This window comes from Bolinopsis microptera, chromosome 2 (assembly GCF_026151205.1).
Source record: "Bolinopsis microptera isolate Bmic1 chromosome 2, MBARI_Bmic_1.0, whole genome shotgun sequence".
NCBI classification, from domain to species: Eukaryota; Metazoa; Ctenophora; class Tentaculata; order Lobata; family Bolinopsidae; genus Bolinopsis; species Bolinopsis microptera.
Window position 1 is genome coordinate 22010355 of NC_087073.1, and position 15363 is coordinate 22025717.

A 15363-nucleotide genomic window follows, 5' to 3' on the forward strand; every position below is an offset into this window, starting at 1 on the left:
TGCAGTAGAGCGCAGTATCTGATTCAGATTGCAGTAGAGCGCAGTATCTGATTCAGATTGCAGTAGAGCGCAGTGTCTGATTCAGATTGCAGTAGATCGCAGTATCTGATTCAGATTGCAGTAGAGCGCAGTATCTGATTCTACTGCAGTCCAGTACACAGAGCTGGTCCTGGATTCCAAAACCACATCTTTCCAGTCTTGCAATGAGAAGTGCTATATTGTCAAGGTGGCAGAGACCTGTGACAATTCGATCTTTGAGTCTAACCTTCAACCCATTGTTAAACCCCATAAATGCACTGATTTAATTTTCTGAAGATTGAACGTTAACAAGTAAACTGGATCGGACTGTAAATCTAACCTGGAATGGCTGCAATGATCTGGGGGGACCTATTGTTTAACTTGATCAGCTGATAATGTGCATTATTCTATTTATTGGATCCGACTAAGTACCATATTAACACCAGGACGCACTAACTAGAGCCACTTAGCGGTCCCTGAAAGGGAGAGTCTGGCAATATTCTTATCGCTTTGTACCTGACACATTTCAATCCGCTCCTTTTTGAGGAACCGCCAAAAATAATTATAATTATTGGAGGGTAATTCAACATGATCAGTTGTTGCCTCCAACCAAGATACAACATGTGGCAGTGTCGTGACGCTAATGATTTGACGGGACGAGGCAAGTGGGTAATCGCATAAATCAGGGAGCAAGTCTAGTTCATGGATAATATACCGGGTATTAGAGACCACACCTTCAGTAGAATCTGTATTCTGTCTGCATATATCTATATATATCTACTGTATTATATACTAGTACTACCTTGTATTCAGTCCTAACTGTCATCTGTCAGACCTTTTTATTACCCGTAACTTTATGACGTATAAATTTAGAAAGCTGTAAATAGATTTGTGGTATGAATGATTAGCGATGATGAACTACACCCCCTCCATGGTATGGATCTTGATAAGCACTATATTTATCTCTTATTTAGCCTGGAAATCTAATCAAACCTGCTGTCTTTGCTCCTTCATCAACCAAGGAGATTGTGTTTGATCCAGGGTACCTCAGGAATGCAAGTCGTTGCTCCAGGGATCAATGTGCGTGTATGAGCTACAAGCATTATCTCCCGGCAGTAGGAACTAGAATCCTACATATTTGTAGGTTACACTGTGTCAGTTACAACCGTACTACATGATTTGGCGGACTAGATACATCTTACACACAAATCTAATCTACATTCTAAGACTTAAAATAATTATAAATCATAAATATAACAAATTTTCTAATTTAGCAGTCCATATTGATTATTGAAGTGTGCACTGTTTTAGTTAGATTTATATTTGCTCCTTTATCAAAACAACCATTACAGGGGAGTTTGCAGCTCGCCAGTGTTCTGAGAAAACTGGAGTTTGTTACTGTGCGACTGAAACTGGGGAGATTATTGATGGCACTCAGTTCAACCAGGACAGAAACCATATCTGTAACAATGGTGAGACAGTAAATAGTGCTATTTTACTAATAATATTTGTAATCTTGTTTACAGCAGATTGTGCTACTAGTTACAACACTACTTATACTCTAGTAGCAGGAATAGTTACTTACTACTATTTATCTGTGTTGTTAATATTGAGAGTAGATAAGAACCAGTAGGCTGGTGTCTTGTTGATTCATGACTAATGTATTATATATATACAGGTATAATGTATATTGTATATATAGGTATTGTATAGGTATTGTATACGGTATAGGTATTGTATAGGTATTATATACTGTACAGTGTATAGGTATTGTATAATGTATTGTATATTGTATAGGTATTGTATAGGTATTGTATACTGTATAGGTATTGTATAGGTATTATATACTGTACAGTGTATAGGTATTGTATAATGTATTGTATATTGTATAGGTATTGTATAGGTGTTGTATAGGTATTGTATAGGTGAAGGAAAGTATTATTATAAACTGGTTTGTAGACCTATGTTTTCATTACATCACTCCTTTATAAAGTTAGTCATGTTCTCACTCATATTATATTTCAGCAAACTCCAAGTAACCTATTTAAATTCGAATTATATGTTGCTCCAGTAAATAAATAAATCACATCGCAAATTAGTGTCCCAACATTTTGACTTACAACTGACTTTACTTATAGAATAGTCAATCCCTATAATTGTAGCAAATATGGTGCAGCGAGGTTAGTATTTCAAGTGTTGCACAGAACATATTCTGATATAGTTTATGGGGAGGTTACGAAATGTAATACACATCTCTTAAATTGGGCATCTCAGAAAACATGCTGCTTTTAAGTAGTTGTTTTAGGGGAAATTTACATCAGCTCTTCAAGCACCATAGTAACCATAGTAACCATAGTAACCATAGTAACCATAGTAACCGTTGAGTAAAACTACCAATATAATTGGGAACACTATTTACTGAGTGTTCGTGTGTGAAATGCATTAATGTGCTCCAAATCAAATAGAGAGAGGTCCATATTAGGAAACGACCGAACTAAACTAGGATTTTATTTTGCCGAACTTTTAGAACAAATGCAATAAACATGTTATTCTAAGTCTGATTATGAGCTTATGTTAAAGTCATTATAATAACGTTATATTAGAATTAACACGCGTGTGAGCATTCTACAACGTTCTAGAAGAGTCCGCTAAATCTTTATCATATTGTTTATTATCATCCTTACAATCCGGTACTTTAGCAAAGAGGATTTATTGCTAAGAAAAGCATTTTACCGCTGTGTTTATTCCTTGGAATTGATGAAATGTTCTACTGTGTTTCGGTAAAATGTTTACCGAACCGGTCAAAAACAGCCCAAGCTTAAGCCGAATGAAATTTCGGTCGTTCCCTAGTCCATATTATTCTGTCTGCACCGCTGAAGACCTACACAATAAGCGGTGTTTTAGCAGAAAAATGCGGAAATATTACTTGGTTATGTCAGTTGTCAGTGCAAGGCTCTCTTCGGAAGCGGACCTGAAAACTGGGAGTAACGGTGGTCATGTGACTGTATCACCTTTTAGTAGACCGCTTTAGAGCTCAGCACAGCTCTTTAGATTCTGTTTAAACTCTGTTAAAACATCGTTTAAATACACCCCGCTGTAATTGTCTTTTAAACATTTCCACTAGATTTCACCAGGTGTCACTGTATAGTCACGTGACACTTTACACTTGTCTGGTTCCAGCTCCATTGGCAGAGAAGTACTCAGGTTTTATACAGATAGTGTAGTACCGTTTAACACTCTAATAGTATGTCATGCAGTCAGAAGTATTATGTCATGCAGTATAATGATGTATTATGATGCTCTAGTATCTGTAGAGAGAGAGAGATAGATAGATAGAGAGAGAGAGAGAGAGAGAGAGAGAGAGAGAGAGAGAGAGAGAGAGAGAGAGAGAGAGAGAGAGAGAGAGAGAGAGAGAGAGAGAGAGAGAGAGAGAGAGAGAGAGAGAGAGAGAGAGAGAGAGAGAGAGTGAAGTTTGCATAACCACTCATGCAATAGATACTGCCCGATAGAGAGAGGGAAGGTGTCCACCACTTCTCAATATTGCATGTTACATCTTGCTGGCCCCCTTGTGTGACATTGCTTGACAATGTTAGTGGTCAGTATATCCTGGTCTGTGTAGAGGGTTTTATTGCTTGTCAAGTCTTTACCTTCTCACTAACTCTCCTTAGTATTTGTAGATAGTACTTACTACTATTAGCTTTATCATTCACAACAAGTTGAGGAACTTTAGTAAGTTACACCACACGAACTTTATCACAGACCAGTCCCCAAATAATAATTGTAATTCTATTAAATCTATAATATTCCTTTGAAACGTACCAGAATGAAACTCTAATAAAGCTGATCTGATAGTGAGTAGTGACCCAATTAATTGGCTCAACTTAATAGTAATAACATTTCTAGTGGATCACGGACAAACAAAATTTGATTAACATTATTCAACACTAGCGGAAGATGTATTTACCAGCGAATTAAAGGACCAGTTAACTGAAAAATTTGTAGTCTCCAATTTGGCTAAGATTTAAATCAGCTGTGACAAACTGGTAAAAAATTGTATCGCCGAAAGAACCAACTCTCTAACTTACGTGTAACGCGTGTTATTGCAATAATAAGCTGTGGCCGCGTGACGTCATAAAGTCCCTCAGTGCGCGCTGGCATAGCGTAATACAATGCACAAATGTTTATCATCGTCAATAAAACACGTGTAACTCACTCAAATTTTATAGTTATGACTATTTCCCTAGTTCTCCAAAATCCTTATAGTTTTGGCTATCACCCTAACTATATGAATAGCTGATTGGATGTACAGTGCTCACGTCAGGATTTTAAACAGTGACATAAGTTCTTGAACAGTGGCTGGTGAATGTACGGTTAGAAAGTTTCTGCTATTACAAGTTATGTCATATGTGATAATTTTTGATTGTTTTCATTGCTTCATTAAAACGAAGGGAGACTGTACCGATTATTTTTCCCCAGTCCATGAAACTAATACACAAAATAATGTGCTATATATTAAATATAGCTGATCAGAGTGTAACTCTGTAATATAATATTACAGTTGTTCGGAAGAATGCGAGCAGTCGAATGGTTCGCTGTCCTAAAAGACATAGTTCCGAGAGCAATTATATTTTTAGCATAGCGAAATTTCTTACTTTAATCCACACGTGCCAGACAGTACAGGAGACAAGAAGTCTGGCTATTTTACGGCCGTTCTCATGGGACCATTAGTAGAAGTAGCTCCTATCAGAACGGTGCCGTGGGAACTGAAAAATACCCGGTCTGCTAAATACTGATTGGAGTGTACAGTGTGCAGAGTGTTTTGAATTTGACTTACCTAGTTATCGTCCTACTTGTATGATCATCGGTACTTACCATAAATAAACTACAGGTAAATTTAAATACCAAGTGCAAACGTGTTCAGTCAATCGACCCACTGAACAACTATAGAATTTCCAAGACCCTATTATTCTTTGACCCTATTATTCTTTGGCCATATGTATTACGGCACGATCGATTCTTAGATGGCTAAACGACAAACGTTAATCTATACAATTCTTAAACTATGAGATAGCACTTTAATCTAAAAATACACTTTTTATATTACTCCTGATTTTTACATTTCAATTTTCACGTAAAACATTGTAGTCATAGTGCATAGGTTGATCATGGACACTGACAGCTTAATTTTAGATAATAATGATTTATGAGTTTCTCTAAAGTTAACTCTAAACTTGTGTAGTCCAGTCATTTATGGAATTGAACCTGCAAATTTTCGTATACTCACGAAATTTTGCAAAGACCTTCCCAAAAGTATGAATAAACGATTTTCGGTTGGAGACATATTGACCACGCCCAATAACGTAACCGACCTTTTGCTTCTGAAGGTCGTAGAGACTTCTAAATAGGCTGAAACGAAGCGGCATATGCATGTTTATATAGGAGTTACTGAGCAACACATGGCCTAAAATCCTTACTTTTCGAGAAATTTGCCAAAAACCATTTTGGGCGTGGTGCTGAGCCCATTTTCGATAGGATCGTGATAGAGTCTTTAGACAGGGTGCAAAAGAACCGCAATTAGCATATCTATATATGACTTACGAAGAAACAGATGCCTTAAAGTGCTTACTTTTTCAGTTATTGGCGAAAAACTGATTTCCGGTTCCAGAAATCATGCAAAAATATGGGTATCTTGTAAATTGGGCCATGAAGGCCCTACAGATTTTTGAATGGGTGCAAATTGTGCAGAATGGCCATGTTTATATACAACTTATGAAGCAACATGTACCCTAAAACACTTACTTTTCGAGTTATTTGGGGGAGAACCATTGTATTATGTCCATTTTTACCTGTAAAATACAGTCTCACGAGCTCTTCTGTGCGCGCAAGGGACTTTATGACGTCATCGCCAAAATAATACAAACGGTAATTACACGCGTTAGAGAGCAGTTAGAGATTTAGGAATTTCGACTCGTTGCTCAGTTTGCTATTTGTCACAATCTGTCAAAATATGAGGATAACTTTTTTTTGAGTTAACTGGTCCTTTAAGATTTAGCGCTACAGGATTTAATGACTTATTGGTCGATCCAAATATGAATAGAATTAATCCAAATATGAATAGAATTAATCCCGATATGAATAGAATTGATTCAACATGAGTAATTTTCAGTCATGACGTCATGACGTGTCACCGTTTCGTTGCAAAGAAGACAATGCAGAATCTTGTGACACTGAATTCCAGGAAAATCAGATTGGACGTGCCTCTAATCTGTCACAATAATTCTCCGTTTTTTATCTAATGAGTAATGAGGAATAATATCCAACATTTCAAGTAATCTTCTTCCTGCTTCAGTGCAATACGATGTAGAGTATAAGCATCAGCACCGAAATGCTGGTTTCAACGTCCAAGAAATGTTGTCGGAAGAAAATCAGGTACAAGCTTCAATCTAGACAATATAAGTGTTGCGATTATTTGTGTACTTGATATTTAATTATTTAATTAATTATGATTATTTAATTAATTATGGTTCTTCATATTTTGAAACATTTTGGAAACATTATTTCCATGGAAATTAGTTGTAAACACCTTAACAGATCAGAACTGAGAATAAACATAATAAATCAGTTTCCAAGAAATTTTGGGGAAATCATAGATTCAGAAAATGTTCCCATTTTGAGGAATCATTGCGGAGGCGTTCTAGCAAAACTGTAAGCAAAACTGTAAGAATGTCGCCCAAATGTCGCCCAAGGTTTATTCTCAGAATTGTAAACTGTAAAGATGTCGCCCATTCAACTACTTACATTAACGTATCAGCTAGTAGGGCAGTGACTAAGTAGGTCACTCCCTTTGTCTTCTGGCCCTGTTGTTACGAGTTCGAATCCCAGTTAAAAGGCAGCTATCTGCTGTCACCCACCAAATTATGGTAACCTTTTTAGGGGTTTCTCTGTTCGCCGAACAGTATATTTTATCCAATATTTGGAATATGTTCCATACAAACTTGGCGACATTTTTACAATTCTTGTTCAAAACATCTACTGGAATATGCATGTACTTTAGAACGCGCGCGATAATATTTTGATCAAGAAAAGGCATCAACAGTCGACAAAAAAACATCGTGCTTCCATCGCGCGCGTAGGTTATATTCTGATATCGTAACTCTAATAGCTTCAAATAATGGTCGATAAAATGGCCTGAAATTTGTGCTTTCATATTTCAATGATATACATATTGAGGACAAGGAATTATTTCATTATAACGAAAAATTAAAGTTTCTGTGGCGGGAAATGTCTTAAACAATTCCTCTTTCATAGTCGAATACTAGCAATTTCCATAATATTTGGAACTAAAGCTTAGGCCATTTTATCGATTTTGACGGGATAAGAAATTTCTTTAACCTGGTAAATTTTCAGTTAACCAGAAAGTTGCTGGACATGGACAAGAAGAACGCGGTTTGGGAGATGCGGAGTATCGTTATTACCCGCCACTCCACAGACAAGGACTACAGCGTATACGAGGCGCTGTTGGTAGGATACAACACCAGACTCTCACAAGAAGACATTGTCAAGAAGTTACGGAATGTGTTGGGGAGCAGGGACAGTGGTACTGACCGTCTCAAAGTTAGACAGGTCTATACCAGTGGTAAGTCTACTTTCACCTGATTTACCAAATGTTCAGGTTTCAATACTTGTGTAGCTCTCTGAGATGGAACTAGATTGTAACTCTAAGTAAGATATACTGATGAGGACACTAACTAGATTGTAACTCTAAGTAAGATATACTGATGAGGACACTAACTAGATTGTAACTCTAAGTAAGATATACTGATGAGGACACTAACTAGATTGTAACTCTAAGTAAGATATACTGATGAGGACACTAACTAGATTGTAACTCTAAGTAAGATATACTGATGAGGACACTAACTAGATTGTAACTCTAAGTAAGATATACTGATGAGGACACTAACTAGATTGTAACTCTAAGTAAGATATACTGATGAGGACACTAACTAGATTGTAACTCTAAGTAAGATATACTGATGAGGACACTAACTAGATTGTAACTCTAAGTAAGATATACTGATGAGGACACTAACTAGATTGTAACTCTAAGTAAGATATACTGATGAGGACACTAACTAGATTGTAACTCTAAGTAAGATATACTGATGAGGACACTAACTAGATTGTAACTCTAAGTAAGATATACTGATGAGGACACTAACTAGATTGTAACTCTAAGTAAGATATACTGATGAGGACACTAACTAGATTGTAACTCTAAGTAAGATATACTGATGAGGACACTACTAACTGTTCCTGTTCCAGTGCACGAAGGAGAGTGTCCAGCAGCAGAGGGACCCTGTGATGAGAGCACCAGAAAATGTTACTCCGACTCCGAGTGTGGGACTTCAGAGATATGTTGTCAGACGGAGTGTGAACACAGATGTATACCCAGCGGTGCAGGTATTCATTACAACACAAACTGTTAGAGTTGATAGTTCGGTCCGATCAGTGTTATTCTCCAGAATTTCTTCAATTTTTGGACGAAATTGTAAAAAAACGTATTATTCAATGGTACCGCGACAATTGACCCCCCGACAATTGACCCCCCGACAATTGACCCCCCGACAATTGACCCCCCGACAATTGACCCCTATGTAATTACACTGGGGTCAATTGTCGCGAAATCTAGGGCTGAGTACGACAATTGACGCCCGACAATTGACCCCCCATGTAATTACACTGGGGTCGGGTTAGGGTCAGGGTCCTGGATCTGGGTCAGGGTCCTGGGTTAGGGTTAGGGTTAGGGTTAGGGTTAGGGTTAGGGTTAGGGTTAGGGTTAGGGTTAGGGTTAGGGTTAGGGTTAGGGTTAGGGTTAGGGTTAGGGTTAGGGTTAGGGTTAGGGTTAGGGTTAGGGTTAGGGTTAGGGTTAGGGTTAGGGTCCTGGGTCAGGGGTCAGGGGTCAGGGGTCAGGGGTCAGGGGTCAGGGGTCAGGGTCAGGGTCAGGGTCAGGGTCAGGGTCAGGGTCAGGGTCAGGGTCAGGGTCAGGGTCAGGGTCAGGGTCAGGGTCAGGGTCAGGGTCAGGGTCAGGGTCAGGGTCCTGGGTCAGGGTCAAGGTCAGCCGGTGGGTCAATTGTCGGGGGGTCAATTGTCGGGGGGTCAATTGTCGGGGGGTCAATTGTTCAATTGTTGGGGGTCAATTGTCGGGGGGTCAATTGTCGGGGGGTCAATTGTCGCCCACCCTATTCAATGTATTATTATTACGTACGATATTGTAAAGCAATTGAGTCAATTCATTGACCCTAATTATCTCCCTAGAGCCCACGATCCATACCACGGCCGGTTCCACCTCAGAGATCACATCTCCTATAGAAAGAGAGACTACCGCTCAGCCCACTGGCAAGTCTACAACCACTATGGAGTGGTACCGAACCAGTCAGGAAGGGAGAACCGAACCACTGGGCACTGAAACTGAGGCCCTAACTTCTCATGATTGGTCTACTACTGACTCCTCCTCAGACGATAAGAGATCTACGACGGAGGATTCTACTGAGGGAGGCACTACTGACCCCTTCACTACTGAGAAACTTCTCATGACATCTACTGGAACTACTGATGAGACCAGTAAAGAGGACTTCTCTCCTTCACAAAGTCAGACGGAGGAGTTTAGGTTCGAAACATCTGACGGGACCCTTTACGGTTCAACTACAGAAGAGGTGAACTTCCCTTCTACTGCTGAGTACACAGGTAGCACAGAAGAGCCTAAGAGCACGAGGACGCCAAGTTACACAGAGAAGACAGTGGAAACTACAGAGCCGGAGGAAGGAAGCACTGCTGATGATGCTGAGACCTTTACCACCCAGGAATATGGTCCTTCCTCTGAATCAGAGGCATCAACTGAATACAAAACCACCTTTGTAAACAGTCTAGGATCAGAAGCCACCAACCCAATAAGTGAGGAGTACATGTCAACTGAGGAGAAGGCTTCCTCTCCAGAGTCTGAGAGAACCATTGAAACAGATTTCACTACAGATGTTACAGGGTTCGTGAGCAGCACTGAGCCAGCTCCTACTGATCCCCTCTCCTTCTTTGAGACAACCTCTCCCGAGGGTTCCGACTCTATGACTTACTACACACAGCAACTTACCTCCTTCACAGGTAACACCTTCCTCACCCACATGTGTGATTATTTTAGGCATTTTTAGATGTATGAAGAGTAGGTAGGTGAATACAAACTAAATTCTACCTCTAATTCAGTGGTAGAATTCAATTTATAATTATAAACATTACATAGTTTCAGTTGTATCTCATTATTACCAGCTAGGTATTTATTTACGTACCCCCAGACGATGTATCGGACAGCCAAACAATTGATTTGAAGATCTCTGACACAGTCGCCTTTACTACTAAACCTATAGTAACCTCCAGTAAGTCAATATCTTCTTACTATAAGTGCCTACAATAACTTGTCATATAATACTGATTGCATATGGAATAGCCCAGAACTAAAATTCACCCAATTAGTGATTATGTTAACAACCTCTAATTGCCTCTAATTGCCTCTAATTGCAGGTCAGATGAAGTCTCTGTGCGAACAAGAAGCTTCCCAGGCAATAGGAGAGGGACGGGACGGGCCCCTTTGTTTGGATAGTGGTAGCTTCAGTCCTCAGCAGTGTGACACTAACAGGTACAAGCTGCCAGTTGTCAAAGGGTTTTGTTATAACCCCCAAAGTCCAAACTTAACTTTTAATCTTATCCGACAACCTTATCTAAAGGTTAAAACGATAAGGATGTAATATTTTTAGGGGTGATAACTTAGTTCCCATAGTTGCGACTGATTCCTAAGATTATTAGTGTGGCTTTATTTAATTGTCAAGTAATGACATTCCATCTCTCAGAGGTATATGTTGGTGTGTTGACGAGGAAGGGCTGGAATTGAAGGGCAGTAGGAGATACGGTTCCGCTGACTGCGATTCTTTCAGAGGTTAGACAAATTAGCTCTTTTCCTCACTTTTGTTCAATTATTTTACTTGAATCAATTATAAGTTTAACATTACTGATTCCATTTCACGCTTAACATTTTAAATTTCATCAGGAAACGAATGAAAGAATCTTATTTCAAAATAAAATCTATCTTTCCGCAAACATACCGTGAAGCAAAAGCTTTACAACAGAAAATTAAATAATCGACAAGATACTGTGCAACTAAAACTCCTTCCCTTGTCCGGTTTAGTTCCCGTTATCAGGGTAGCGCCAGCCAAAGAAAACCCCCTCCTCCTCATCCTCCTTGTTCGCTAAGATCTCACTGTTTGTCTCCAAGTCACCCTCCTCACTAAGCTGGTCAGAGTCTTCAGAGCTTGCACAAGACAGGATGCAGAGTGTCATGAGTAGGGCTAGAGTCAATGAACGGAGCATTTTGATGTGTACTAGACTGTCCTGTGACTCAAATATGTGGTTGCAATGCCCGAGTTGCCTTCTTATATAAATCCTGATCACGTGGGACAGCAAATCATAAATCGTCAGTCTCAGCTCAGTTGATTAATCAGAATTGTGCTAATAGGTTGGGAGGGAGAGGGAGAGGCTGTATCCTGCTCTCCGCCACGTTAGCAGGGGTGCGTCTTACTCAACCTCGTCAACCAGCAGCCAATCAGAGGTGTCCTCTAAATCACGTGACTTACAACATGGTCACGTGACTTACAACCTGGTCACGTGGCGTGAGTTTCAACTCTTTGCACTCCGCCTGCCTTCTTTGCGCGCTATTTAATGGCTTCTAGCTACCACAATCTGTTCCGATATAATGGTAGTTTAATTTCATCTCACTAAGTGGTCTTATCATATCTGATGCATCTATTTATAGAAAATCTTATCATCTCTGATACGTGACAAATCTGCCCCTGAGAATATTGTACCGAGTAAACTAAACAATGTCCCCCTCAGTAAGAATATTGTACCTAGTAAACTAAACAATGTCCCCCTCAGTGAGAATATTGTACCGAGTAAACTAAACAATACCCCCCTCAGTGAGAATATTGTACCTAGTAAACTAAACAATACCCCCCTCGCAGTGAGAATATTGTACCTAGTAAACTAAACAATACCCCCCTCGCAGTAAAATTTGAAAAGTATTTAATAAAAAAAACTAAACAATACCCCCCTCAGTCTGTATAGTATCCCAAGTAAACTAAACAATACCCCCCTCAGTCTGTATATTATGCCGAGTAAACTAAACAATACCCCCCTCAGTCTGTATATTGTGCTGAGTAAACTAAACAATACCCCCCTCAGTCTGTATAGTATGCCGAGTAAACTAAACAATACCCCCCTCAGTCTGTATATTATGCCAAGTAAACTAAACAATACCCCCCTCAGTCTGTATATTATGCCAAGTAAACTAAACAATACCCCCTCAGTCTGTATAGTATGCCGAGTAAACTAAACAATACCCCCCTCAGTCTGTATATTATGCCGAGTAAACTAAGCAATACCCCCCTCAGTCTGTATAGTATCCCAAGTAAACTAAACAATACCCCCCTCAGTCTGTATATTATGCCGAGTAAACTAAACAATACCCCCCTCAGTCTGTATATTATGCCGAGTAAACTAAACAATACCCCCCTCAGTCTGTATATTGTGCTGAGTAAACTAAACAATACCCCCCTCAGTCTGTATATTATGCCAAGTAAACTAAACAATACCCCCCTCAGTCTGTATATTATGCCAAGTAAACTAAACAATACCCCCCTCAGTCTGTATAGTATCCCAAGTAAACTAAACAATACCCCCCTCAGTCTGTATATTATGCCGAGTAAACTAAACAATACCCCCCTCAGTCTGTATATTATGCCGAGTAAACTAAACAATACCCCCCTCAGTCTGTATATTATGCCAAGTAAACTAAACAATACCCATCTCAGTCTGTATATTATGCCGAGTAAACTAAACAATACCCCCCTCAGTCTGTATATTATGCCGAGTAAACTAAACAATACCCCCCTCAGTCTGTATATTATGCCGAGTAAACTAAACAATATCCCCCTCAGTGAGAATATTATGCCGAGTAAACTAAACAATACCCCCCTCAGTGAGAATATTGTGCCGAGTAAACTAAACAATACCCCCCTCAGTGAGAATATTGTGCCGAGTAAACTAAACAATACCCCCCTCAGTGAGAATATTGTGCCGAGTAAACTAAACAATACCCCCCTCAGTGAGAATATTATGCCAAGTAAACTAAACAATACCCCCCTCAGTGAGAATATTGTACCTAGTAAACTAAACACTATCCCCCTCAGTGAGAATATTGTGCTGAGTAAACTAAACAATACCCCCTCAGTGAGAATATTGTGCTGAGTAAACTAAACAATACCCCCTCAGTAAGAATATTGTACCGAGTAAACTAAACAATGTCCCCCTCAGTGAGAATATTGTACCTAGTAAACTAAACAATACCCCCCTCAGTAAGAATATTGTGCCGAGTAAACTAAACAATACACCCTCAGTAAGAATATTGTGCCGAGTAAACTAAACAATGTCCCCCTCAGTGAGAATATTGTACCTAGTAAACTAAACAATACCCCCCTCAGTAAGAATATTGTGCCGAGTAAACTAAACATTATCCCCCTCAGTGAGAATATTGTGCCTAGTAAACTAAACAATACCCCCCTCAGTGAGAATATTGTGCTGAGTAAACTAAACAATACACCCTCAGGGAGAATATTGTACCGAGTAAACTAAACAATACCCCCCTCAGTGAGAATATTGTACCTAGTAAACTAAACAATATCCCCCTCAGTGAGAATATTGTGCTGAGTAAACTAAACAATATCCCCCTCAGGGAGAATATTGTGCTGAGTAAACTAAACAATACCCCCCTCAGGGAGAATATTGTACCGAGTAAACTAAACAATACCCCCCTCAGGGAGAATATTGTACTGAGTAAACTAAACAATATCCCCCTCAGTGAGAATATTGTGCCGAGTAAACTAAACAATATCCCCCTCAGTGAGAATATTGTACCTAGTAAACTAAACAATACCCCCCTCAGTCTGTATATTGTGCCGAGTAAACTAAACAATATCCCCCTCAGTCTGTATATTGTGCTGAGTAAACTAAACAATATCCCCCTCAGTGAGAATATTGTACCTAGTAAACTAAACACTATCCCCCTCAGTGAGAATATTGTGCTGAGTAAACTAAACAATACACCCTCAGTGAGAATATTGTACCTAGTAAACTAAACAATACCCCCCTCAGTGAGAATATTGTACCTAGTAAACTAAACAATACCCCCCTCAGTGAGAATATTGTACCGAGTAAACTAAACAATACCCCCCTCAGTGAGAATATTGTACCTAGTAAACTAAACAATACCCCCCTCAGTAAGAATATTGTACCTAGTAAACTAAACAATATCCCCCCTCAGTGAGAATATTGTACCGAGTAAACTAAACAATACCCTCTCAGGGAGAATATTGTACCTAGTAAACTAAACAATATCCCCCTCAGTGAGAATATTGTACCTAGTAAACTAAACAATATCCCCCTCAGTGAGAATATTGTACCTAGTAAACTAAACAATACCCCCCTCAGTGAGAATATTGTACCTAGTAAACTAAACAATACCCCCCTCAGTGAGAATATTGTACCTAGTAAACTAAACAATACCCCCCTCAGTGAGAATATTGTACCTAGTAAACTAAACAATACCCCTCTCAGGGAGAATATTGTGCAGAGTAAACTAAACAATACACCCCTCAGGGAGAATATTGTACCTAGTAAACTAAACAATATCCCCCTCAGGGAGAATATTGTACCTAGTAAACTAAACAATACCCCCCTCAGTGAGAATATTGTGCCAAGTAAACTAAACAATATCCCCTCTCAGGGAGAATATTGTGCTGAGTAAACTAAACAATACCCCTCTCAGTGAGAATATTGTACCGAGTAAACTAAACAATATCCCCTCAGGGAGAATATTGTACCTAGTAAACTAAACAATATCCCTCTCAGGGAGAATATTGTACCTAGTAAACTAAACAATATCCCCCTCAGGGAGAATATTGTACCTAGTAAACTAAACAATACCCCCCTCAGGGAGAATATTGTACCTAGTAAACTAAACAATATCCCTCTCAGGGAGAATATTGTACCTAGTAAACTAAACAATATCCCTCTCAGGGAGAATATTGTACCTAGTAAACTAAACAATATCCCTCTCAGTGAGAATATTGTACCAAGTAAACTAAACAATATCCCCCTCAGTGAGAATATTGTACCTAGTAAACTAAACAATATCCCTCTCAGTGAGAATATTGTACCAAGTAAACTAAACAATATCCCCCTCAG

At 39.2% G+C, this 15363-nt stretch overlaps 1 protein-coding gene across 1 annotated transcript in view; it reads left to right on the forward strand.

Annotated features, from left to right (window-relative positions):
* LOC134826595 (papilin-like) overlaps window positions 1-15363 on the forward strand; it is a 59074-nt gene that overhangs the window by 21180 nt on the left and 22531 nt on the right. Inside the window, exons 5-12 of the mRNA XM_063839026.1 lie at window positions 1371-1490; window positions 6368-6447; window positions 7426-7654; window positions 8344-8481; window positions 9337-10176; window positions 10365-10445; window positions 10591-10705; window positions 10917-11002. Of these exons, the coding sequence (XP_063695096.1) occupies window positions 1371-1490; window positions 6368-6447; window positions 7426-7654; window positions 8344-8481; window positions 9337-10176; window positions 10365-10445; window positions 10591-10705; window positions 10917-11002 (1689 nt within the window). The remainder of the gene's footprint in view (window positions 1-1370; window positions 1491-6367; window positions 6448-7425; window positions 7655-8343; window positions 8482-9336; window positions 10177-10364; window positions 10446-10590; window positions 10706-10916; window positions 11003-15363) is intronic.